Source organism: Rhinolophus sinicus, chromosome 4 (genome assembly GCF_057876585.1).
Source record: "Rhinolophus sinicus isolate RSI-liver-muscle chromosome 4, RSI-T2T, whole genome shotgun sequence".
In the NCBI taxonomy this organism is placed as follows: domain Eukaryota; kingdom Metazoa; phylum Chordata; class Mammalia; order Chiroptera; family Rhinolophidae; genus Rhinolophus; species Rhinolophus sinicus.
In genome coordinates, this window is record NC_142504.1 from 50,884,532 (window position 1) to 50,909,420 (window position 24,889).

At 39.9% G+C, this 24,889-nt stretch overlaps 1 protein-coding gene across 1 annotated transcript in view; it reads right to left on the reverse strand.

Moving 5' to 3' along the window:
• The window catches only part of SLC26A3 (solute carrier family 26 member 3), a 32,652-nt gene extending 11,942 nt beyond the window's left edge, over positions 1-20,710 (reverse strand). Inside the window, exons 1-11 of the mRNA XM_019745312.3 lie at positions 20,614-20,710; positions 11,146-11,359; positions 10,497-10,636; positions 9,207-9,317; positions 8,791-8,963; positions 7,361-7,525; positions 5,828-5,980; positions 5,302-5,384; positions 2,377-2,524; positions 2,160-2,273; positions 1,979-2,056 (exon numbers count right to left, since the gene is read on the reverse strand). Coding sequence (XP_019600871.2) covers positions 1,979-2,056; positions 2,160-2,273; positions 2,377-2,524; positions 5,302-5,384; positions 5,828-5,980; positions 7,361-7,525; positions 8,791-8,963; positions 9,207-9,317; positions 10,497-10,636; positions 11,146-11,276 — 1,296 coding nt within the window. The 5' untranslated portion in view covers positions 11,277-11,359; positions 20,614-20,710. The remainder of the gene's footprint in view (positions 1-1,978; positions 2,057-2,159; positions 2,274-2,376; positions 2,525-5,301; positions 5,385-5,827; positions 5,981-7,360; positions 7,526-8,790; positions 8,964-9,206; positions 9,318-10,496; positions 10,637-11,145; positions 11,360-20,613) is intronic.
• Between the last annotated feature and the right edge of the window lie 4,179 nt (positions 20,711-24,889).

A 24,889-nucleotide genomic window follows, 5' to 3' on the forward strand; every position in this document is an offset into this window, starting at 1 on the left:
AGTCCCACATGGGCCAGTGGGCTCTCAACCACAAGGTTGCCAGTTCAATTCCTCAAGTCCCACAAGGGATGGTGGGCTCCGCCCCCTGCAACTAAGATTGAACATGGCACCTTGAGCTGCGCTGAGCTGCCTCCTGGAAGGCACAGTGGGTTGGAGCGCGGACTCTCAACCACTAGGTTGCCAGTTCGATTCCTCCACTCCTTCCAGGGATGGTGGGCTGCGCTCCCTGCAACTAGCAATGGCAACTGGACCTGGAGATGAGCTGCGCCCTCCACAACTAAGACTGAAACGACAACAACTTGAAGCTGAATGGCATCCTCCACAACTAAGATAGAAAGGACAACAACTTGACTTGGAAAAAAGTCCTGGAAGTATATCCTGTTCCCCAATAAAGTCCTCTTCCCCTTCCCAAATAAAATCTTAAAAAAAAAAAAAAAAAGAATTAAATGCATATAAAACGCTTAGGAATCTGTTGATGCTTAATAAGCACTCAAAAAACATTCATTATTAGCTATCATTATGGGTTATTTTGCCCTTTTATGATAAAAAGAAGCAAACAACTGTTCAGGGGAAACCAGGATATTACAGACACAATGGTCTAAGGACTTGTCACCTGATTCTTTGGAGGAGGGGTTTTGACTAACATCCCGGACGATGTCCTTGGGTGTTATTTTCTCACAAGAGATAGGATTTTATATGGCGATTGTCTCTTTAGTTTCTGCAGGTTGATGTGGGTGAGGCAGACCCCAAGTGTACAACCTGGAAGAAGCACAACAGGGCAGAATTCTCTCCGTAGGGGGTTGTATGTGCATTTATTTTGACTGACATCTACATTCTTCTGTTCCTTTGGGGGTGACTTCTTGACTCCTTTGGAAACCAGGAAGTTAGCATATGGAGAACACATATTTTTGTCAAACAGTACTCTGCACTGCTGAATGCAGAGTGGGCCAGCGAGGCTCTTTGGGGTGACCAGAAACCTGGGACCAAATTCACATTCCCGCTACCAACCAACAAGGAAAAAGGCCTAGATATCAACCAATCAACATTGGCTGGTCCTGTCATATTTCTATGTCCGTTGTAGTCAGAAGGTATTAGAAAGTTCAGAGAATAATAATGCTAACAACATTAACAAAAAAAGCTATCATTTATTGTCTATCGTGTGCCACACTCTGGGCTAGTTACTTCGCGTGCCTTATTTTATTTAATTTTTGCATCAACTCTGTGAGGTGGGTGCTATTTCCCTCCTTATTTTACAAATGGGCAACTTGAGGTTAAGAGAAGTTAGGTAATTTGCCCAAAATGCACAGAGAATAAGTGACAGAGCCAGGAATAGAAGCAGGTTTGCCGTTGTCTGGTTCCCTAGAGATCCCATGGTTTCCAGGGTCTGCTATTAGGTTTTTTACCTGGGAGCCACAGCAGTTTACAAAGCATTCACCTACACCCTCAAAAACTACATCCAGGATCGCCGGACAGAGGAGACCGAGGGTGAAGGTGCAAAGCCTGTGTCTGGCTGTTTGCTCCCGTCTTGCAACCTGACAGCTTTGGTCTTGGAATCCAGCCAAACTCTGGGAGCTGCAGGGTGGGTTTCTAAGAACAGGTTGTGTGGCTGGTAGCACCGTCCTCTGACTCAGAGGCCCTGATTACCTCAAGCTTTAAGAAAATCTTCACTTCAGTTCATTCATACTGAAGCTGCAGTGCCAGAGTGTCTATCTATCTAAACATTCATTATATTCCAGACTACGAACATGGGAAGAGCAGAGTAGATAAGAAAGTTTGGGCATGTACATTCCTAACATTCATAAAATGCTACTAGGGGAAAAATAAATATTTTTGGCCCACAGTACTGGCTAAGAAGAACACTTGGGAGTTTGCAGTCACCTCATTTTCCCACTTGGTGTGTTTCCAGAGTTTAGGAACCAGGGTCCTTGATTCATCACTCAAAGGAGAGAGACAGTATCCAAAGAGTGAGTGTTGTTACCTTTTGCATTGGCTCCAGAAGATATCCCATGGCTACAATTACAACCAGCACGATAACAGCAGAGAGAAGCCCAGCAACCTGTGAAGATGACAGTATTCTCATCACAAAATCCACTTTCCCCCGTTTCACATTCCCCAGTGACTAATGCAGGATGGCCCTCACAACAAAGATCCTGAAATACCTGCGTTTTGCCTCCAGTGCTCTCCTGAATTGCAGACCTGGAGAGGGCGGTACTCGAGGCAAATCCTTTGAATGATCCAGTGAATATGTTACTTAACCCCAAAGCTATTAACTCCTGACAAGAGAACAGGGAGGAACCTTTTTTTAGACGCTGCACCACTGACACTATGCACACAAAACAGTATTTAATTTAGACCCAATGTATGTTGTACACTTACCTGATTGCCATCAATCGGATAATCGTGTTTGAGGGAATAGACACTGGCAACTGAGAAGGCCACTGCGAAGCCGACGATTGCAATGCTAAAGCTATCTCCGATGGTCTCTTTGAAAATCTGCAAGTCAGGTGTAACAGGGGCCTGAAATCTGAAATGGAAATAAAACAAGTTTGAATGTCACCAACCTGCTTATAAACCTTCCATGTATCCATCTGCTCTCAGGAAAAGTCCAAATTCCTTATCAAGGCCCCAATCTATCCCGTCCCCCCATTCCTGCTTAAATTACTACCATTTCCTAAAATGTATGCTCCAGCCACACCCAGCTTGTTTGTTTGTTTGTTTCTCAAAGGTGTCACCCGTTCTCTCACCTTGGAAGCTGCTGCTAACTTTCTGTTCACTCTGCCTGAATCATTCCCCTCATCCCCAATCCTTCCAGAAAGTCTTTCCTCACCGCAAGATCAGTGTTAAGATAGATTCTCTGTGCTTCATCAGCTCTTGTTACCTCCCTCCCCCATCCCTTCCACCACCATCCTCACCCCTACCCAGGCCAACTTTCTACCCAGACACCGAGCAGAGACTGGTTCACTGTTCTGTGACCAGGACAGAACACTCTTCGTGGCATATATCAGGTGGTCAATAATTGTTGGGCAAATCAATGAATGAATGCCATCTAGGATGAACGATGCCTCACTTTGGAGCATGCCTAGCAAGAATTTAACACCACGGAAAACTTTGGAATCTGTTATCGTCAAAAAGCAATGCTGCTTAAGTTTGATACAAGATTGTTAATACAGTCCAATGAGAGTGGTACATCTGATGTGATTTTGCTAGTATAACTGTATTATAATGCATATTTATATCTCCATAATCTTCATGCAAAATGTCTTAGGTTCTAGTTGTATTGTTACATTGGGTGGCAAAGCATCACCCACAATGCCTTCACTACTTCTCCATAGATGAAGACTTTCTGAGGAAACACAGTTCTGAGGCAAGGCAAGCAAGAAAATCTTCTTTCCACTGATAACATAACCTTTCATGGAAAACCCTTAGCAAACAGATGGGACTTGGACTCTGCCCCATGCTGCACAGAAGTGCTGGAGCCAGCTGTGCCCTGATGGAGAGTGGTTTTCCATTTATAGTGACACTGTGTCAGGAAAACGGTCAACTCAGATGTTATTTTTGAGCTTATAGACTTAGAGCAGGTAAATAATATTTGCTAACTGTATTATAAAAGGCATACATATCTCAAACTCAACAGCGGTTTACTCAAATGCCCAGCTCCTGTGTACATCTAAAACTTATTGCTGGTGGGATAATTGTATCCATTCAACTCTTAATTGCTGTTCATGCTTTGTGAATATCCATGGTTAAAAATTGTCAACTCTAATTTTGAAGAAGTACTATTATCTCATATTCTGAAGCTACCATGAATCAGAAAGTTAGCTTGGAATAGTGTTTGTTTATGAAATAAATCTAAAATCAGTGATACAATTAAAATTCACATTTTATACCAAAATAACCAGAAGCCTGCTATTATTCTTTTTTTCTAGCCTCTAAACATCATAGACAGAATGGTGCGATGAAGTTTTATGGTCTGAAAACTTGAGTTCATTTCCTAGGTCTTGTTACTTACCTAATTCCCTGAGCCCAAGGTCAAGAAGTGAGTCAGAAGTAAACCCCAGGCATTCTGCCTCTAGAACACGTGAGCCTGCCTACGAGGCTGCACTGCCTCTCTGTAGAGTGCAACGATTACTCAGTGTGCGTTCCCCCCTTCCATACCCGACACACACTGTGGAGAGAGATCTATTGACATTTAAAATATATTCACTAAGTAAAGTTTCTAAGATTGTAACTCAGTGATGTTAAGTTTATCTTTTATTTCCAAAACCCTCCTGACAAGATCCCTTTGAATTCAATAAGGTGTAATTACTTGAAAGCTGCAGAGTGGAGAGAAACCCTAGAAACAGTTTTTCGGCTTCAGTCTAACTCTTACTTTAAACCCTTTTAAATTAAAAGCGATGTTTGTGATTCATGAAGTGTAACACATGAATAGCTGGTGATAATACGTTTTTGCTTAAAAATATATATTTGCTTTTAAAAGAAGTTGGCTATTCTTAAGTCAACAATGCACATAAATACTGATTCTGGGAATTCTCAAATACTCCTTAAGCATGGGAGGGAGGTCAGTCTTTTTTCTTTTCTTTTCTTTTCTTTTCTTTTCTTTTCTTTTCTTTTCTTTTCTTTTCTTTTCTTTTCTTTTCTTTTTTCTTTTTTAACAGGAACACCTTTCTTTGGTAAGCAAGTTGTAAGAAATTGATGCTATGGTCTGAGATCAGAGAGAGAAAAGAGAGCACAACATTGGATCTCCCCTCTCAATACAATCAATGCAATAGGATACATTTTCCAACTCCTCATATGAATTGGATCTCCTATCCTTCTGCTGGACTAAGAGTTGCTCTGGCTTTGTTTTGAATCTGATCACAGGAAAGGACAGCGTGTGCTTAACAGGGCTGCTCAGGCGGTGTGCCAGGTGTGCCTTCAGTGTTTCCTTTGAACTGTCGGATCTTGGCTCCGGTAACTTCAAACAAAACACTACATATTGTTTATAGTAACTTATGAACAAGGAAATCTGGTTTCATTTGGTTTTCTTTTTTTATGAGGAGAAGCTGGTTTAATCTGCCTACTTTGCAACTTTCACTATTTCACGTTTACTTGTGTTTGAGTCCCTGTTCATCTGGTTTGCGAGTTTTTCACAAGGAGAAAGAAACTTCCTGATATTAAAGACTGCAGACCCACGTGTCCTTGTGGCTCCTTCCTAGAAGCCTCATGGATGCTGAAGCAGGAGGACTGTGGCCTGGAGTAACGCATATGGCTGCCAGCTCTCTACCTAGTGCTTGGAGATGCCATCAGAAAAGACACACTCACCCTTTTTGCATCTCCCCAATCACAGCCACGTTATACCTGTTTTTGAAGTCAAAGCCATAGGATATACCTGTTGCGATCACAGTCTGCAAAGTCACAAATTGCCCAAGTTAGAAATGTGAGATAGACCTAAGCGTCTTGCTTTACAAAAAATACCACTGTCAAAAACCACCTCTTGACCTATTAGATAAGAATCTCAAGCCCTGGCTTTGCTACTTTTTAAAAAGTCCCGAGGCAATTCTGATGTGTCGCCAGAGCTGAGAATCACCGCTCTAACTCAAACGGGTCTATTGACTTCTCAGAGACGTGTCCTCTGCACCAGCCTTCTCTTACATGAAAAGAATAAACCCAAAATCATAAAAGGACGTGATTAAATTCTGAATGAAGAGAAAACCTTACTAAGTGTTGTACTTAGAAAGTGCACAATGGCATCTGCCCCACTGAAACCTCCTGATCTACAGATGGTGAAGGGCTTTCAACATACAAACATGAGACTAATGAATTATAAAGTCTTAAGATAATCAGTTACCATGATGAGTTCAATTGGGATGGGCACTGGAAGTCTGGCTTTGTAGCGCTGATTTATCTCTTTAACCACAAATAAAATGAGAAGGACAATCAAGGACGTCACAAGGTCTGCAATGTTAGTCTTCTCTATTTGTGTGAATATGGAATTTAGCACCTAAAATTATAAAAACAAAAACACCCAAGTGGTATATTAATGTGGTTACGACCCTCAATTATTTCCAAATAGATAGAATAAACAGTGAAGCAAAAGAATGGACAGACATTGACAATGATTCTCTGCTCTGCTCCTTTCACCATGGATGAGTAGTTACAGAAATTAGCACGCAGGCATGAGGAGGCTAAATCAACAATGTCAGCGCCACACTGGTTTAGAGATGCTTCTGCATTTTTGCTGGGAATCTCTTTGGCTAGTGTCAAATTTTCTTGGATTCTTTTCACATTTTTACAACTGGTCTCTTCTGCTCTTAGGTCTCTCTGGCCATCGTTTCTGATCCCTAGTAGTTTTCCTTAGGATGTATCCTCTTAATTCCTGGCTCTTTTTAGGTTAAGACCCCTCACATATCTTCGTTTACTCTCTGTGCCACTTTTGGAAATGATTTTGTTGGCTAACTGCACTGTGGGTAATTTTAATTCTTGCAGCCAGTTGGATTCCATGTCTATGGGATCAAGACAGCTCAAGCAGACCCAAACTAGACCCCAAATTGCTCCCAAAACACTCCACTTTGGGTGTAGCTCTGGATGGGAGTGAGAGTGTATTAGTTCCAATTTGGAGCAAATTCTGTCTCAGACTTCCAATGACTGCCTCGATAGCCACTAACAAGCCCAAAGTTAGCAAAAGAAAGGAAATAACAAAGATCAGAGAGGAATAAATGAGATAGACACTAAAAAGACATCAGTAAAATTAAGAGCTGGTTTTTGAAGAGATAAACAAAATAGACAAACCTTTAGCTAGATTCACCAAGAAAAAAGAGAGAGGACTCAAACAAATACAACCAGAAGAGCTAAGAACACTTTGTTCTACAGTGTGTCCTCTGAAGGAAGGAAGAATCACTGTCCTAGTCACATATTGGCCAATTTTCTTTTGCTTTATAAGCAGGGGTGTATAAGAGAATCAGGAGGACTTCAATTCTAAAAGAACGAGAACTGCTTTTTAGAAATAGGGAAGTATCATCACTCAATTAGCACATTTCTTTCAAAGTAAGATTTTAAGAAAAATTTAAAAACTTCGGACAATATATTAAAGCTTTTAATAATGTACTTAGATTTTTTTCTTTTTAATAATATTCAAGAGTCAAATCTAAGAGAAGTGGTACTTAGTTTCTATTGTTTGCGTTAGCTGCATGGTAGACATGGTTGATTTCTCTGTTGTTTTCTTTGCCACTAACTTTCTTAATGTGAATAAATTTCACAACCCATTTGTTTCTTGGAAGTCGTAGGTAAGCCCCATGGCAAAGGCATGAAAGGAAAGTTCTCCCAGAAACATGATAGTGAATTTCATGTATTTCAATAATTTTTAAGCAAAAGGAATACTTACTTTGAAAATTGAAAATGGATCAGTGTATGTCTTGACATCCAGCTGAAGAATAAATTTGAGTTGGGATACCAAAACGTGAACAGCAGCAGCTGTGGTGAAGCCACTAATTAGGGATTCAGATAGATATACCACCACGAATCCGACCTGTAGAACCCCCATGGCCAACTGGAAAGAGAAGGCAAGGCCTGTGTTAATGTAGATGAGGAGTACAGCTCAGCAACCGAAAGGGCCAGCAATTGAAATGACTCAAAATGTAAAGGTTCAGACTGCACATATGTATCTTAAAGAAGCATGAGTCCCTGCCTCCTGGAACACCTCCCATTAGGGGTTTCTCCCTCTTCTCCCCAATCCCATCCCATCTGCAAGGTGGAATATTATATGCTGTTCAAATAGCATGCAAGTCTAACACACCCCCAAGAAGTAATAGCCTTATCTCCCCTTCCACTTTTTTTTAAAGATGCAATATCTTTAGAAGACTCACCCATAAGCCTTTCATAGCAGAATATCTAGCATCAACCCTCATAAATTTCCCCATATAATTTTAAGTTACGCTTTCTAGCTGCTGTAGCTTACATGGGTGAGCATCCATTCATATTCCCTTAAACAAGTTGTTTGACTTTTGTAAGAAGTAAATAACCTCATATTGAGCATCTGAAATGCTCAATTTTAACTGGGAGCAAAAATCCTTCCCTTGGATGCCTGGCCTGTCTTATAATATATGTCCCCAGAACGTAGCCAGAGCTGTGGACCTGCAAAGGCACGAGGCTCAGAAATGTCTTAGAAAGAACAGACCACACTGTTTGTTAATAGGACACACCACTTACGTATTTGTGTAGATGACCTCTTTCTTTAAGGAATGGCTTTAACCAGTAATATCACTGTTCACAAACTTGGGCAACATCTTGAGGAGTCCGTGACATTTTCACCATCAGCCATGGTGTGGCATGGGAGGAAGGCTTTAGGCTCCTCCATAAATCTCTTCAGCTTTCCCCAGATCTTTGATATGGACAGTTCAAAATGCTAAACCCCAATCCCTTCCAATTAGATTACAGTCCCTGAGAAATCAGGAAGAAAAAGTTTCCAAAGCTCTCAGTTTCACTATGACTTGCACATAGTTATGTTTAGTGATTATATCAATTCCCAGGTATTTTATTGAATTGAGCAATTCAGCATTTCACTCCTCACCACGTGTGCCTTCCTCTTCCCACTTGTCCTTCTCTCTAGACTCATGCTCACTGATCCTTGCAACATGAACTGCCCCTCCACTACTGGTTGGTGAGTGATCCTCCTTAAATTGTTTCCTATGGGCCACAGAAAGAGGGCTGCAAATCAGAGGGAAGAGTAGGGAGGCGCGGCAGGATGGAGGAAAAGCAGAAAAATGTGTGCCAGTCAGGACAAGGGGGCTGGGGATTCCATGAGAAAGTGCTCACCTGCATGATTCCAGAAAGAACTGTGACCATTGCAGCTATCATCACCTTATGGTCATCTAGTGATGAGTTATTACTCATTGAGCTATTAAAGGAATTCATAGCATCTGGGCTGGCCGTTGGGGTTAATTTCATAACTGTCGCTCCCACCATGATACTCAGAACTGGAAATGGACCTAATTAACAGAGGGTGCATTGTGGTCAATATATATCTCCCTAAAGTACAATTGTTTTTCAACCATAATGTAACATAAAAAGACTGCTTTGTCCTCCTTCCCCAAGGCCCAGTCCTAATTCTTACAAGAAACTATGACTCTTTTCCTGGATTATGCACAATTTGAAATTGACACAATGTGTGGCTAATGGAATTCATAAAGAAAAAGGAGTGTGAGCGTTAATTAACCCAGAAATTCACTTACCCACAGATATGTGTCTAGAGGTGCCCAAGAAAAAGTAGACTATGATTGGAAAAAAGGCTGCATACAACCCATAGCCTGGGGGGATGGTGACCAGCAGAGCATATGCTAAACCTGTAAATAGACAAAATCAGGCTTCTTATTTCTTGCAAGGGGAATCACAGAAGTTCTCTTTAGGTTCTTTAAGTTTTTAAAATTGGATCCTAAATATAAGTTACTTTATTAACTCAAATGTATCAAAGATGTAAATGTAAGAGCTAAGCCTATAAAACTCTTAGAAGAAAACATAGGTATAAATATTCGTGACCTTGGATTAGGCAACAGTTTCTTAGAAATTATCCCATACAGCATAAGCAATCAAATTAACAAGAGATAAATTGGGCTTTATCAAAATTTTAAAATGTGTGCTTCAAAGGATACAACAAAGAAAGTAAAATGACAATCCTTGGAAAGGGAGAAATTATTTGCAAATCATATCTTGAATCAGGTTCTAGTATCCAGAATATATAAATAACCCTTGCAACTCAACAATAAAAAGACAAATAACCTAATTTTAAAATGTGCAAAAGATTTAAAGGGACACTTTGCAAAAGATATACAAATTGCCAGTAAGCACATGAAAAGATGCTCAGCATTTTGCATTTGCATTAGGGAAATGCAAATCAGAACCACAATGAGACACCGTTTTATATGATGAGGATGGCTAAAATAAAAAACGGCGGACAGTCACAAGTGTGCGCAAGGATGAGGGCAAATTTGAACCCTCATACTTTGTTAGTGGGTTATGATATGACGCAACAATTACACTCCTAGGTATATACCCAAGAGATGTGTTCCCCCAAAAAACTTGTACACGGTGTCCATAATAGCATTATTCGTAATAGCCACAAAGTGGAAACAATCCAGATGTCCATCAACTGATGAGTGTATTAAGTAAGTGTGGTCTATCCACACAGTAGAATATCATTCATCCATAGAAAGGAATGACATACCCATGCATACTGCATCATGGATGAACTTGAAAGCATTCTGCCAAGTAAAAGAAGCCAGACACGACATACAACATGTTCTGTGAACCTATTTATATGAAATACCCAGAATAGGCAAACCCATAGAGACAGAAAGTTGTTACAAGGGGGATGGATGGAGGGGGAATGTGAAGTGACTGCTAATGGGCAAGAGATTTTTGGGGTGGTGATGGTGGTGAAAATGTTCTGGTATTAGATATGATTTTGTACACATACAAAGGATTAATTTAATGATAGATGAATTACATCTCCCAAAAAAAGTTACCTTGTAGGACACATACAAGCCCGGTGCTGATTCCAGAAACAATGTCACTGAGTAGCCATTCCTTTATCCGGTATGCTGGTAACCAAGACAGTATGGGGAGCAGAGAGAGGGCAATTCTCTTGGCCTTTTGTGTGGAACAGCTGAAAAAATTGAAAGCCACAGGTCAGTTAATTAACATCAAATTTTAAGTTTAGTACCTCATGGTAGGTGCAAAATTGGTAAAGATGATAACGATATTAAAGAACAAACTAGTACTTTCACTTGCTTTCCCATGCACGTTCACCTTACCCATAGCAACTGCGCCTGGCCACCACCAAAGGATTTATTTTAAAAAGAAAAATGCTGCTTTTCTTTGGCTGTAATAGAACTTATTTGTCATCCTCAGCTTGAAATGTCCAACATTCCAATTGAGAATTTTCCTCTGTTCTCGTCTATTAGTCCTCTGATACGGAAGGACTGTGTTGAGAGCTGAGATGGTATTCATTTCAGAGACGACCTTTCCAACTCTGGCAGGGAGGTTTGGAAACCAAAGATAAAAAGACTCTGAAGACTATGGGCTACAGCCAGAAATGAGCACTTGAAAGCTTGAAAATTTAGGAGAAAGTGTTTTATTTATTCCTAATGCCAGTATCTTAAAAAAATATCTTACCTACAACACACTTTGAGATGATCCAGAAATGTCTTATGATATCTGTGTTTCTTCTTATGTTCTTCCCCAAAAGCGTTTGCAGAATACACTGGCCGGGCCACAACGTACTGATTCCCGATGGGTTCGAGCATCTTGCTGCCTTGGTGGCTGTGGTAAGTGGAAGACCTTTGGAACCTTGTGGCAAACCCTTCTTGCCTTCAGCAGGTTAAAATGCCTGAAACCAAACGGAGCTTGTGTCTTAAATAACTCAGAGATAATGTGATGCAATTTACAGATGAGTGAGCTCTGGACTGAATGTTACCACCTTTTGAGATCAAAAGAGGCAGGATTAAGGGACCTGGATTGTGTTTTGTGACAGTGATATTCCAATGAGCTGGACACTGGACACGGCTCCTTTGGGTAAGTAAACAAGGGCTTGTATTTATTTATTTTTAAAGACCACCAAAAAGCAATAGAAATGGACTCAGTTTCCTAATCAGTAAGTACATTTTTTACTTGTAAAGTAAGAGCTCCTCAAGAAAAGGAATTCTATTTTTTTTTCCTGGAAACATTTCCCAGGTTATGGCATTGGAGTCCTGGGACTGATTAGACTTACAGTCTACTCATTGCCTCTAACTCCAGTCAAAGCTGTTCCATTTTACCCATCAGAATTCTTGTAATACCTTGGAAAATGCTTTTAATGTGGGAAATTCAAGAATATTGCCCATTTGAATTATTTTCCTATTGTTTCTGGGAGTTAAAATGGAGTTTTAAAATTTATAGTTGATGACACTAGCACAAAGTATTACTTGGCTACTTAGTTCACTAGTGATGAGAGCTTTTTAAGGAAAGATCTTGGGCAATTTACTTAACCTCTTTGAGCCTCAGCTATGTAATTAGGATAATAATTCTCAAGTTTCAGGGTGATTGTGAAGACTAAATGAGAATGTTTTCAAAGCATCTAGCTTGTGCCTAGCACACAATAGGCATTCACTATATGGTAGTTATTATTATAACTGTGCATTTTCTGCACAAGATTTTTAAATTTTTTTTCTTATCTCAATCTATTATACTTAAGAGATCAATTTTGCAAAAGCTTTTAGTGCACATTACCTATTTATCCCTCACAATTCTTTTAGGCACCTATTATTATTATTGTTGTTATTTTCTTACAAATGAGAAAATAATGGCACACCCATTCCCACAAAAAATCTAAGCACTTTTTCTCAGATCATAACAGTTAGTAGAGTGTCAAAAATGTGACTTCTGTTTTCCAACTCCTTCGCTATTTTTTTCTACAACATGGAGTTTCTCTATTATCCAATGGGAACATAATTAAAGAACATTCAAACTAACTATTAGCACTTTCCCCCTCTAATCTTGGTTCTGTATTGCTACTCGTAACACCCAGTTTTCTTCCCTGAACACAATCACAATTATTAATTGAATTATCTCAAACTAGATTGTACCTTGTTACATGGTGCTGTGTCATAGCTCAGAGGGATTTTCAGCGTGTTTGCGGAGCTCAGGTTATAACCAGGAATCAGATGCTGGTCTCAGCTTCTGGCCCCACCTGACCTCTCTATGACCACCCATTTCTCTCACCTACCCCATTCCCTACCTTCCTTCTAAAGTCCTCTCTACAGACATCCTCTGACCACAATTTAGTGCTTCCGGCTCACCCTCTGGCTTGATTTCCAAAATTTGCGTCCCTCTGAGCTTTGTTATGACAGTTAGAGCCTCTCTACTGCTCTTTCTGAGCCTCCTCCCAGCTCAAGCTGCTTGTCCTCCCTGCTCCTCATCTCTCTCCCCTCTCCCAGCCCTCCATCCCCATCCAATTCCAGGTGTCATAGCTCACTAACTGTGTAGTACTTGCCATTGTCAGGACAACGTGTGCTTGATGCAGACTTGGCTTGCTCACTGCTGTACATAGCACAGATTTTTGTCCTTATTTGCCAGTTACCAACAATATGGTGGGGGCATTAATCCATGTTAATGACTCTTGACAACTCAGCTCTCTTACAAAGCCTGTCTGGAGTGTCTTTCAAGAACAATTTTAATCCTGTGTAGTATCCAACCTAGCCAGTCTTAGGATGACGAAGACTCTGGTACTGTTCATTTTATGTCTGTCAGATGCTGCCATGAACAGAAAAAAAGATCCACTATTTTGTTGCTTTACTCATATTTTCACATTGTTCATGGAAACTTATTAGTTCTCTTCCTTAAGAAAGATCCTGAAAGTATTTCTTTTCTGCCTTTTGCTGCTGTGTGTTTTCTCTCTGCTAAATCATAGTCTAATTTTTTTGGCCAATGTCAATGATGGCAGAAATAACTTCATTTCGATTAAGCTTCCTTCCTGAGGAAGACCATGGCTGGCTCTTTGGTAGGCTCCATCATACCTCCCACTGGACAAAAGGCATGACCTCTGGCCATCCTGCCACAGACTGGAAAATGCCTCCTCCTCACACTAAGAGCTGAATAAGATGGGTGTGTTCAGGACAGGACTCAAAATCTTTCCAGAATTAATTAATTAATTAATTAATTAATTAATTAATTAATTTGTTTTAGGGAGGGCGCAGCTCACAGTGGCCCATGCAGGGATTGAACCAGTAACCTTTGTGTTATTTGCACCACGCTTTAACCAACTGAGCTAACCGGCCACCCCAAAATCTTTCAAGAATTTAGAGAGAGAGAGACCTTTATGGCCACATTCTAGTCTTGTTTGTTTCCTTTGCTGCCATCTCTGCTTTCCCAAGTGGCTGCCTCATGCTCCACATGTAACCGACAATCTGAGGCCCAAATCAACACCCCAATGGTGCCTCTGCTGAGAGAAGCTCCAGGTAGCCATAAATTAACGTCACTCTCCATTTCATTTTTTCAGGGACTCTTGAGAATGACCTACATTAGTTAGGAATTCAAAAGTGAATTTCTTAACTTTTAAAATAACCCAAACACATTAGCTTTTCCCCAGAAATTCTTGGAAAAATTTTTCTTGGTTCCTAGAATCACAATTCCAGTTACACCCATATGAACGCACACCTTTTCATGTTCTACCTCTGTGCCTCAGATTTCTGTCTAGGTTCCTTAGAGTGTCAGTGGCTTTTGAAGGATTGAAACTCATTCTCAGGGATCTTCCTTCGAATAGTTTTACAATTCTAAGCTTTGTATACATTTCCACTTTTATTTCCTTTCTTATTAATTCTTATTAGTTCTTTTTAATTTTTTGGCCTTTATAGAATATATCTTTCATACATGGGCATGAGCTTATTAGTCATACACATCTGTCCTTCTCTGCTTTTTTTTTTCTGAACAGAAATTTAATCCTAACATTAGTTTCTGAAGTTCATTTTTTTCCAACTATTCTGGTACATTAATAACTTGTTGATATTTCTAATGATGATATATGTATTACCCACCCTCCACCCCCCACCCCAGTTCCACCCGTCTCCAACCTGCAGCCCAGCACTGAGCGTCACCGCCGGGCTCCCAGCCACCCCCACTCTGCCTGCCCCACTTCACTGAGCATCGTCTTATGGCCCTGACCTTTCTGCTCCTCACAATTTATCTATTTAGTGTTCTAGTCTTTCAGGGGTCTGCCCTTTCTGCTGGAAAACAACTAATCTGAACCAATATACTCAAAAGCAATGCTAGTACTTTTCTTCAATGAATGGAAACTTGAAACCAGGAGGCAAGCAGGTGTGCAGGTGTTTCCAGCCCCTCTCCCGTCACACCAGATGCCTCCACCACCTTACACAAGGTGGGCTCTCAGTGACCCCACCCCTCAGTGGGATCTCTAAATACCCCTGTGCCAGGCAGTGGGAAACCAGAAGTCAGCCAGTGCTATTGCATGAATTGCTCCTTGGACGATGAGAAACATGGCAATGTCCTGATAACTATGCCTGGGCAGAACAATTTCTCCACGGAGCACCTTGAGCGGGACCCCAGTCAGCAGTGACGAGGAACCAGAAATCAAGGGCAATACATGTCACATCTGGTTGGTGTTAAGCTGGACAGAAGCAGGGAGATGATGGTATCAGAACTGGAGAGGGCCAGAGTGGTGATGAGGAGCGAGTGGGCTGGGGTCGGGGGAGTGTGAGTGGGTGAAAGGATATCAGTGCAGATGTTGGTGAAGAAAGGTCAGAAGGGGTCGCGACTGGGGCAGGCAATCATTTCCAGTTAAATCCTGTGATTCCTGTGTGCATCAGTCACTTTTGAAACACAGCAGGATAATCGATTAGTTAATTAGTCCATGAAAAATATAACAAATATTTTTTCAAAAGGCTATATTATAGAGGTGAACCGAGTAGTTATTTCCTTGGGAGAAATAAAGGAGTTGATTATCATTTGGAACATAAAAAACACTCCTGTTTTTCCCTATCCTTTAATGATGATCCTTTGAAAGCTATCAGCATCTCACAAGCCCTTCCAGATTGTTTCCGAAGCCGTAGTCTTTCCCTGCAGAGAAAGGAGAAGCTGCCATAGAAGGTGATTACAGGTGATGGCACTGAGGTGAGGCTAGGAGGGTGTGGAGGCCCTTCCTTCACAGAGTCCCCAAGCTAAAGGAAAAAGTTTCAGATTCTCTTTTTTTCCCCTTTTTTTAACGAAAATAATATGGATAATTCTAGTTCACACAACTATAGTTCACTGTCCAGATGGGCAAGAACATACTGTGTATCTCGCGTTGCTTATTCTGTTTATGTGACTTGCGTAATTTATGGTGGTCTTATAACATCTTCTAGGAACTTAGTTTTAGCTTTATCTTAGTTTAGGCACTAAACTTATTATTATTAGACAATTGTTTTTATTGGCAATTGTTATTATTGGCCATATTGCTGAGAAACTAAGTCAAACCTCATGTGGCTAGGAGGTACAGCAGAAAAGAGCAAGAATTTGGCAGCTGGGAGACCTGGCTTCACATTCTTGCTCTGCCTTTGCCTAACTGTGTGGCTATTGCCAAGCACTTCTAATGGTAAAAGGGGCTGCCACTACCTTCCCTGTAGGGCTGTTGTCAAGACTGAAAGTAAGTTACGTAAGGAGAGACTTCTTAGCTTGAATTTCATAGATAAAGGCCTCAGATCTGAGTTTAATATTGACTCAGCGTAAACCCAATTTACAGCTGTACCATATGACAAAAGTCAACTGGAATCTGTCTGAAAATGTTAATGTTGCTCTTTTTTATGACTTCATGTTTACTCTGAGCTTATCCAGAATTGACAGTTTTCCATCCTCATCCATTTATTTTAACTTAATTTCGAAGCATCTCTGTATCTATGACATACAGAGCCTTTGATGTTATGGCTCTGGCCTGTCTCACAAGCCTCTTCACTCTTCTTCCTCCTGCACGATCATAAGAGTCTCCTGGCATGCCATAATATTTAGCATCTCCATGCCTTTGTACACGTTGTTTCCTTATCTGTGTTCTTCTCCTCCAACACCTGGTAAATTCTAATTCATCCTGAAAAATACTCAGCTGTCCCTGACCACTGATTTGTTCCTTTGTTCCTTCAACAAGTATTTATTGACCTATTGTTTGTCAGGAACTCTTTCTTAACATAGTTGTATAAGATAAAAAATGCTGCAAAGCCTTCATAGGATCGTTTAGGAAGAGCGAATCATTTCCTTCTTGTACATACCATGGACAGTCGTGTGCCACGTAACTTTTCAGTGAACGATGGATTGCATATATATGACGATGGTCCCATACGATTATAATGGAGCTGAAAAATTCCTATCGTCTCATGACATGGTGGCCTTATTGTCAGAGCACAATGCCTTACATGTTTGTGGTCATGCTGGTGTAAACAAAGCTACTGTACTACCAGTCGTATAAAAGTATAGCACACAGAATTATGCACAGTACATAATACTTGCTAATGATAATAAATGTTACTGGATTATGTATTTAACGTACTATACATTTTATAATCATGTTAGAATGTACTCTTTCTACTTACAAAAAATGTTTGTTGTAAAACAGTATGCCGTGTTACCTGGCAGCGACCTCATACATCTTGTGTTTAATGAGTCTCTTGATTGCATCATTTTCTCTGGTACTTGATTTAATCTTGTGTTGTTTTGTTCATCATGGACTCTAAGAGTTTAAACAATGATGAAATCACCTATGATGCGTGTCTCAGAATGTATCCCCATCACTTAGTGAAGCATGAGTCTATGTATTTCTATCCCATATCTTACTGTACTGTTGTTTCTTGTTTACAAGTTTCTCTCCTCAATGAGATTCATTTCTCCAAGAGCAAGGCCCAAAACTTGATCATTTTTTCAGTTTTGCATAATACCTGTAACATAGTAATTGCTCAGAAAGGTTTGTTGAAATAAATTGAACTATAAATGAAAACTATATAAATGATAAATGATGTAGTCCTAAACTCCAAAATTCACATACATTGGAGGAGTGCCCAAAATGATTGGTACAGATAATAAACTGTGAGAAGAGGGCATGTGAATGTGTGTTGGAATTGAGGAAGAGTTAATAAAGGAACTGGGTCTTTTTCAGAGTTTTGAGATACCTCCATATTGTTTTCCACAGTGGCTGCACCAATCTCCAATCCCACCAACAGTGCACAAGCGTTCCCTTTTTTCCACATCCGCGCCAGCACTTGTTGTTTGTTGATTTATTGATGATAGCCATTTTGACTGGGGTGAGGTGGTATCTCATTGTGGTTTTTATTTGCATTTCTCTGATGGTTAGTGAGGTTGAGCATTTCTTCATATGTCTGTTTGCCATCTGTATGTCCTTTTTAGAAAAATGTCTCTTCATGTCCTCTGCCCATTTTTTAATTGGGTTGTTTGTTTTTTTGGAGTTGAGTTGAGTGAGTTTTTTATAAATTTGTGATATTAACCCCTTATCAGATATATCATTGGCAAATATCTTTTCCCATTCAGTAGGATCCCTTTTTGTTTTACTGATGGTTTCCTTGCTGTGAAAAAACTTTTTAGTTTGATGTAATCCCACATGTTTATTTTTTCTCTCACTTCCCTCGCGCGAGGGGATATATCAGTAAAAGTCTCACTCTGGGTAATGTCTGTGAAGTTTCTTCCTATATTTTCTTCTAGGAATTTTATGGTTTCAGATCTTACATTTAAGTCTTTAAGCCATTTTGAATTTATTTTTGTATATGGTGTAAGGAGGTGGTCCAGCTTCATTTTTTTGCATGTGTCTGTCCAGGTTTCCCAGCACCATTTATTGAATAGACTGTCTTTACCCCACTGTACATTCTTGCTTCCATTGTCATAGATTAAATGGCCATATAGGCATGGATTTATTTCTGGACTCTCTATTCTGTTCCATTGGTCTATGTGTCTGTTTTTATGCCAGTACCATGCTGTTTTGATTACGGTAGCCTTGTAGTATAATTTGATGAAGGAACTGGGTCTTGAGTTAGACCTTAAAGAACAGATACATTTGGGAGACATGATGAGAAATCAGCTGGGGATGAGCAAAATCATGTTTAAGGGACAGTGATGCAAAAATTGGAGTAGAAGACATTGTTGGTCACCTTCAAAGGAATGTTAAGATGTGCCATAGCAAGAAGTTTCAGACCCAGGAGGCTCACAACAGAATAAAGAGAATCACTTGACTTTCTGTCAGGCTTTGTGGTTTTCTAAGCACTTTCACATTTCCCCCACTGTGTGTTACCCTATGTCGTACACAGCATATATGGGCACTGTCATCACCAACTTACAGATGAAGAAATTGAGATCAGAGAGGATAAATGACTTTCCCAAGTCTCACAGCTAGCACGTGGCAAAGCTGGGAAAATAAGCTAGTTCTTGTGAATGCTTCTCTGCAATAGACACTCTTCTCTGGCATATTGATGTGTGTGTGGGGTGGGGCATTCGTCCTGCTCCCGAGAGAGACGAGGCAAGAGAACAGAACTCCAGTTGAGGCCCCTCAGAGCCCTTGCTCTTGAGCATACGTGTGCCTCTCCCCAGGGCCCTACTCTCCACATCCCCTACACAAAATGTGAGCCTGGGTAGCCTGGAGTTCAACCTCCTTGAAGTGAACTGGCTAATTCTCCCCTTTGTTCCCAACAAAGTGAAACAGAGCCTAGAGGAGGCTCTTCTTTTTTCATTGGAGAACCAAAAACCTTCATTATAGAGGGAAGCTAGACTGAGTTATGATTTATTTATTGTAGTAATTAAAAAATGTCCATTCTCATTTTGCAAATTGTTTTGTTTCTTAATCGAATATGACTTATTTAGTAGATATTGATACATTTGTTCATTTATTTATACACTCACTCATTTGTCCAGATGGAGCTGGCAAGTTATGTATTATCCCACCGTAAACTACTTGTTTCTGAAATCAAATCATTGCTTTCTAATTTCTCAGTAGAAACGATCTTTATGTGGCCAACTTTCACTACACTGTTTCTCTGAATGACAAATTTATTTTGGAAAAGAGAATTATTTAGTCCAATGGTTTAATAATTTTTTTTCTCACTAGCACATTTAAAGAATGTTGTGTGATTTTTTCCTGACATTTTAAAGAATGAAATAAATCTCATCTTGTTAGGACTGGTAACCTGTGGGATAAGAAACTATTCCTGCACAATATACAGTTGATCCTTGAACTACATGGGGGTTAGGGGGCACCAAATCATATAACTTTAAACTCCCCCCAAATTTAACTGCAAATAGCCTACTGTTGACTGAAAGTCTTACCAATAACATAAGCAGTCAGCCAACACTTACTTTGTATGTTATGTGTATTATATACTGTATTCTTACAATAAAGTAAGCTAGAGAAAAGAAAACATTGGGAAAATCCCAAGGAAGAGAAAATATATTTACAGTATTGCTTGAAAAATGTCCGTGTGCTCAGTGGACCCGCACAGTTCAAACCTGTGTTGTTCAAGGGTCACCTGTAATATTACTTGTGGCATATGACACTCTGCTACTTTGCAATGACAATTTTTTTCTCTATCTCTCGTCTTTTTTCAGTGTCTATCCCATTTGCTTCTATTCCTTTTTCTCCTCCCATCCTTTTCCTTCTTGGACTTTCTGGCGTGCAGATAAATCCCTCACTTCTGGACAAAAAGGCCTTTCTCAATACCTTCCATAGAAACAGATGATTCTATTTCCTGGAAAAACGTTTCATAAAAGCTTGCTTATTTGCCAAGCTTCAGAACAAATGGTCTACCTATAAAGTCAGTTTTGGGTGCAGAATTAAAGGAATTATGTGAATAAGTAAGGCAAAAACCTCTGCTATATTTGAAAAAGCGATTTAAGCTTTAACAATGCATATGGTCAAATCAAAGTCTATTCAAATATTTACTTCACATTGCCAGGGCTCTATACAAACATTTTTAGCCTACTGTTAGTGGAATCATTCAAAATATTCTTGCTCATGGAATGACCTCAAGAACACCATCCTAACTTTTATATAAGCTTTGATCAGAAAATATATACCATTTTCAAGAAAAAGAAAACTAGTTTGAATAAAATAATCATAAAATTGTTTCCTACCTGATACATACTTGGTGAAGCACTTCAGCAACAATGAAGAATTTCTGAGATAAAGTAGCCCCGTTCTCAGGGATTGTGTTCATCCACTTAGGTCTATAGCCTTTGAATGCATCCATATGTACAAGGATGTCTATATATAGATTATGTAAGTCAGTGGGGAAATTACGGTTCTGTCAGCTTTAATAATTAACTCTCATTAACTTTTACAACAATGGAAAGACTCCAGTGTGGTCTTGACCTTTGAGACTACGATCAGCAAAAGGGATGATAACAGCTTCCTCAAGTTCCTTGTGAGATTATACCACTCATTGCACTTGCGTGTATGTGTGTGTGTGTGTATATTTCATTGGTTTGCAGAGATTTGCGCAGCAGATGTGCACGTGGATATAAAAAAAAAAAATAGAAAAAAAAAGAAAGAAAATCTCAGCAAGGATCATCTCCCTGAGGTCTTACCTACCAGTTTAGATGGGAATTCAGAGGTGTTGTTCCTTGGCTGGGTGATTTCATGGAACTCCCAAGATGCATAAGGGTGGGTGTACTGGTTAACTCAGGGTATGATGAAGGCCCTTGTTAGGAAGCTCTCCCAACTCCAAGCAGCAGGCCTCTGTTTGCACTCTAATTCCTGACGCTCCCCACACCTGTCCTGCTAAGAGCAGTAAACTCTATGTTACTAAAGCCCGTGAAGACTGTCCAGCCTCATCTTACTTAACCTCTCAGCATTTGATTCTGCTGCAGACTTCTCCTGGCAATACCTTCTTTTAAAATGTCTAACTTTTTTTTTTTTTTTTACCACCCCTCTCTTTATATTTCACCTCATGCTTCTGTGCCAACTCCTCCTCTAGCCAAACATGTACTCCCTTCTTTTCTCTCTCTCTACCCTCTTGCCCTACATAAGAGTCTCACGACTCCCTGTGACTTTCAGATCTCTAACTCCAGACTTTAGATCCACATATTGAATTGCCTGGGTGCCCCAGAAGCATCTCAGTCTTGTCACATCCAAATCTGAACCCTTAATCTTTCCTCCCAAATGTGTTTCAGCTCTAATTTTCATCATTCCAGTACAGAACACCCCCTGTCTACTCATGTTAGAAACCCAGGAATCATCCTTGACACTTCTTCTTGCAAACGCTCTCCCCACCCCCAGCCAATCCATCTTCACCAGGACAGTTAAATCCCTCCAAAACATATGACAAAGCCATTGTTTTTCATCTCCACTTTTGCCTCCATAGCCTAAGCCACCACCATGTTGCACAATAATATCCTCTTGCTGCACTTCTTGCGTCCTCTTTTAGCCCTTCTAGTCTCTTCACCATTAATAGTCGGAATGATCTTTCCTTGCTAGTCCACTTCATGGGGCTAATATTTATCTTTACAATACAGGCCTCCAAAGCCTTGCATGATATGCCCCTGCCCAGCTCTCCAACCTCATCTATCTCCTCTCACCATTGTCTCCACTCCAGCCACAGTGACGCCAGCCGTTAGTCCCCTGAATTTGCTAACTCCTTTCAGGCATTGTTTTCTCTGCTGAAATGCTCTTCTCACTCCCTGTCTAGCTGTTATTTAGTTTCAGTGTCACTTTTTCAGAGAGAACCCCTTTGGTCCCCCAATCTAAATTAGCTCCTCTTGTGGCTCTGATGACATCCTGTACTTTTCTAACAGAGCATCATAATTTTAAAATAAACTATTATTTTTGCAATTAGTACTTGTCTAATGGTTGACTCCCTTATTAGAATGAAAGTGTTATACAAGCAGGGGCCTTGACTGTCTTATTCACTACTGTATCCCCAGCACCTACAATGAATCCATCACGGAACGGGTTGAATGACAGTTAAATGAACGAATTATATTCGATACAACAGAATGCCAAAAGAATTTGGACATGGCACTAGTTTGTTCTAAATTAATCTAACCTGTATTTTAAAATTTGGCTCAAACTTATATCAACTGTATAATGGAATTAGCTGTGGCATGATTCAAAGCATGTAATATGGCTTTTCATTGTTTTAACAAATGTATAGCATTTATTCAGAACTACGGTGCATTGGTCAAAGTGTACTTTTGGGTCTGGTTGTTGAAAGAACTGGAAAATAATGCCTATAAAGATAGAATCTCAGAACCATTGATCAGATTAAAAATTATTTATTTTAGAACAAATAAGAGAGTTTTGTTAGGTTAATAGAATACAGGCTGAACAAAGACAAATCAAAAGCATTCCTGTATACTGACAATAACCAAATAGAAAATGTAATAGAAAGAAGGATACCACTGGTAACAGCAAACAAAAGCTCCAAAGATAAGTAGGAATAAATCTTATCTAAAGATGTTAAGAACTTTATGGAGAAAATTGCAAAACATCAGTAAGGGATGAGAAGAAAAACTGAAAAAAATATACATCCATACATCTTCATGGGTGTGGGGGTTCAATATCATAAAGACGTTTGCCCCAAATTAATCTAATACATTAAATGCTATTGTAACAAAAATCTGAAAGTGGGGAGACTTATTCTGCCAAATATGCTTATTAAAATGCGTCAGTGTTATAACAAACTCTACAGGAGGCAAGTGTGCCCATGAAGCAGAACAGAAGGCCCGGGAACAAATATTTAAACTTGATATATTGTGATCGAGATTGCATCGCAGTAGAGAAAGGATGGGCAGTTCAATAAATGGTGCTCAGAGAACTGGCTATCCATATGGAACAAATGAATTTAGATCCCAACTTCACACCATACACACAAAAAGTTTTTCAAGTTGATTAAAGACCTAAATGCAAAAAGCAAAATTTTAAACTTTTAGAAGAAAAAATCAAATGCCAGTATAACCTTGAGATAACAGGATTTCTTAAACAAACTACAAAAATCTGCATATCAGAAGGAAAATTTAAATAATCTTGTCCAGATTGGACAGGATATTTGCCCCCAGTAAGTCTTAAAAAGGATTAATGTCCAGCATATAAAAGAGACTCCTGCAAAGAGCAATAGACAAAAGACAAAAATTCAACATAAACTGTTATTAATTTACAGAAAATTTGAAGTGCCAATTAACATATGAAAAGATGTTCAAGTTCACTACCTATGGTCAGAAGTGGAACTATATTTGGTGGAGCCTGAAGCTTATGCAATTTATGGGGCTCATTTGAAGAAAAAACAAAACAAAATTACAAATAAGAAATTATCTCTGGGGCTTTTGAAGGGGCCCGAGCAAATGAAGGGTCCTGAAACTTAACCTTCATTTATTTCATGGTAATTCTCTTCTGTAAGAAATGTCTGAAAGTGCCAACTGCCACAGAGAACATGGAGCCAGAGGAATTCTTACACTACCACGTTTCCCCAAAAATAATACCTAACCGGAAAATAAGCCCTAGCATGATTTTTCAGGAGGACATACCCTGAACATAAGCCCGAATGCGTCTTTTGGAGCAAAAATTAATATAAGACCCGGTCTTATCTTTGGGGAAACATGCTACTGTTGTGAATGTAAATTGGGGCGATCACTTCAGAGAGCCCATTGACACTATCTTCTCAAGTTGAAGATACACATCTAAGAGTCAGCAATTCTACCCTTATGTGTATATCCTTAAGAAATGTTGACCAAGGCTGGCTCGGTGGCTCAGGCGGTTAGAGCTCCGTGCTCCTAACTCCGAAGGCTGCCGGTTCAATTCCCAGATGGGCCAGTGGGCTCTCAACCACAAGGTTGCCAGTTCAATTCCTCAAGTCCCATAAGGGATGGTGGGCTCCGCCCCCTGCAACAAAGATTGAACACAGCACCTTGAGCTGAGCTGCCGCTGAGCTCCCAGGTGGCTCAGTTGGTTGGAGCGTGTCCACTCAACCACAAGGTTGTTGGTTCGACTCCCGCAAGGGATGGTGGGCTGCGCCCCCTGCAACTAGCAACTAGCAACGGCAACTGCTAGTTGCCCTCCACAACTAAGGCAACTAAGCTGCGCCCTCCACAACTAAGACTGAAAGGACAATAACTTGAAGCTGAAGTAAGATTGAAAGGACAACAACTTGACTTGGAAAAAAAAAAAAAAGCCTGGAAGTACACACTGTTCCCCAATAAAGTCCTGTTCTCCTTCCCCAATAAAATCTTAAAAAAAAAAAAAAAAAAGAGAAATGTTGACCAGTATTCAAAAATGTTCACAGCACCAATGTTTGTAATGGTGGGGGGAAAAAGGAAATATCCTAAAGGTACATTTACAAGACAATGGGTAAGGGAATGATGCTTTGTTCATAAAATGGAACTGCATACAATGATGAAAACTAATGTATTAGAGCTG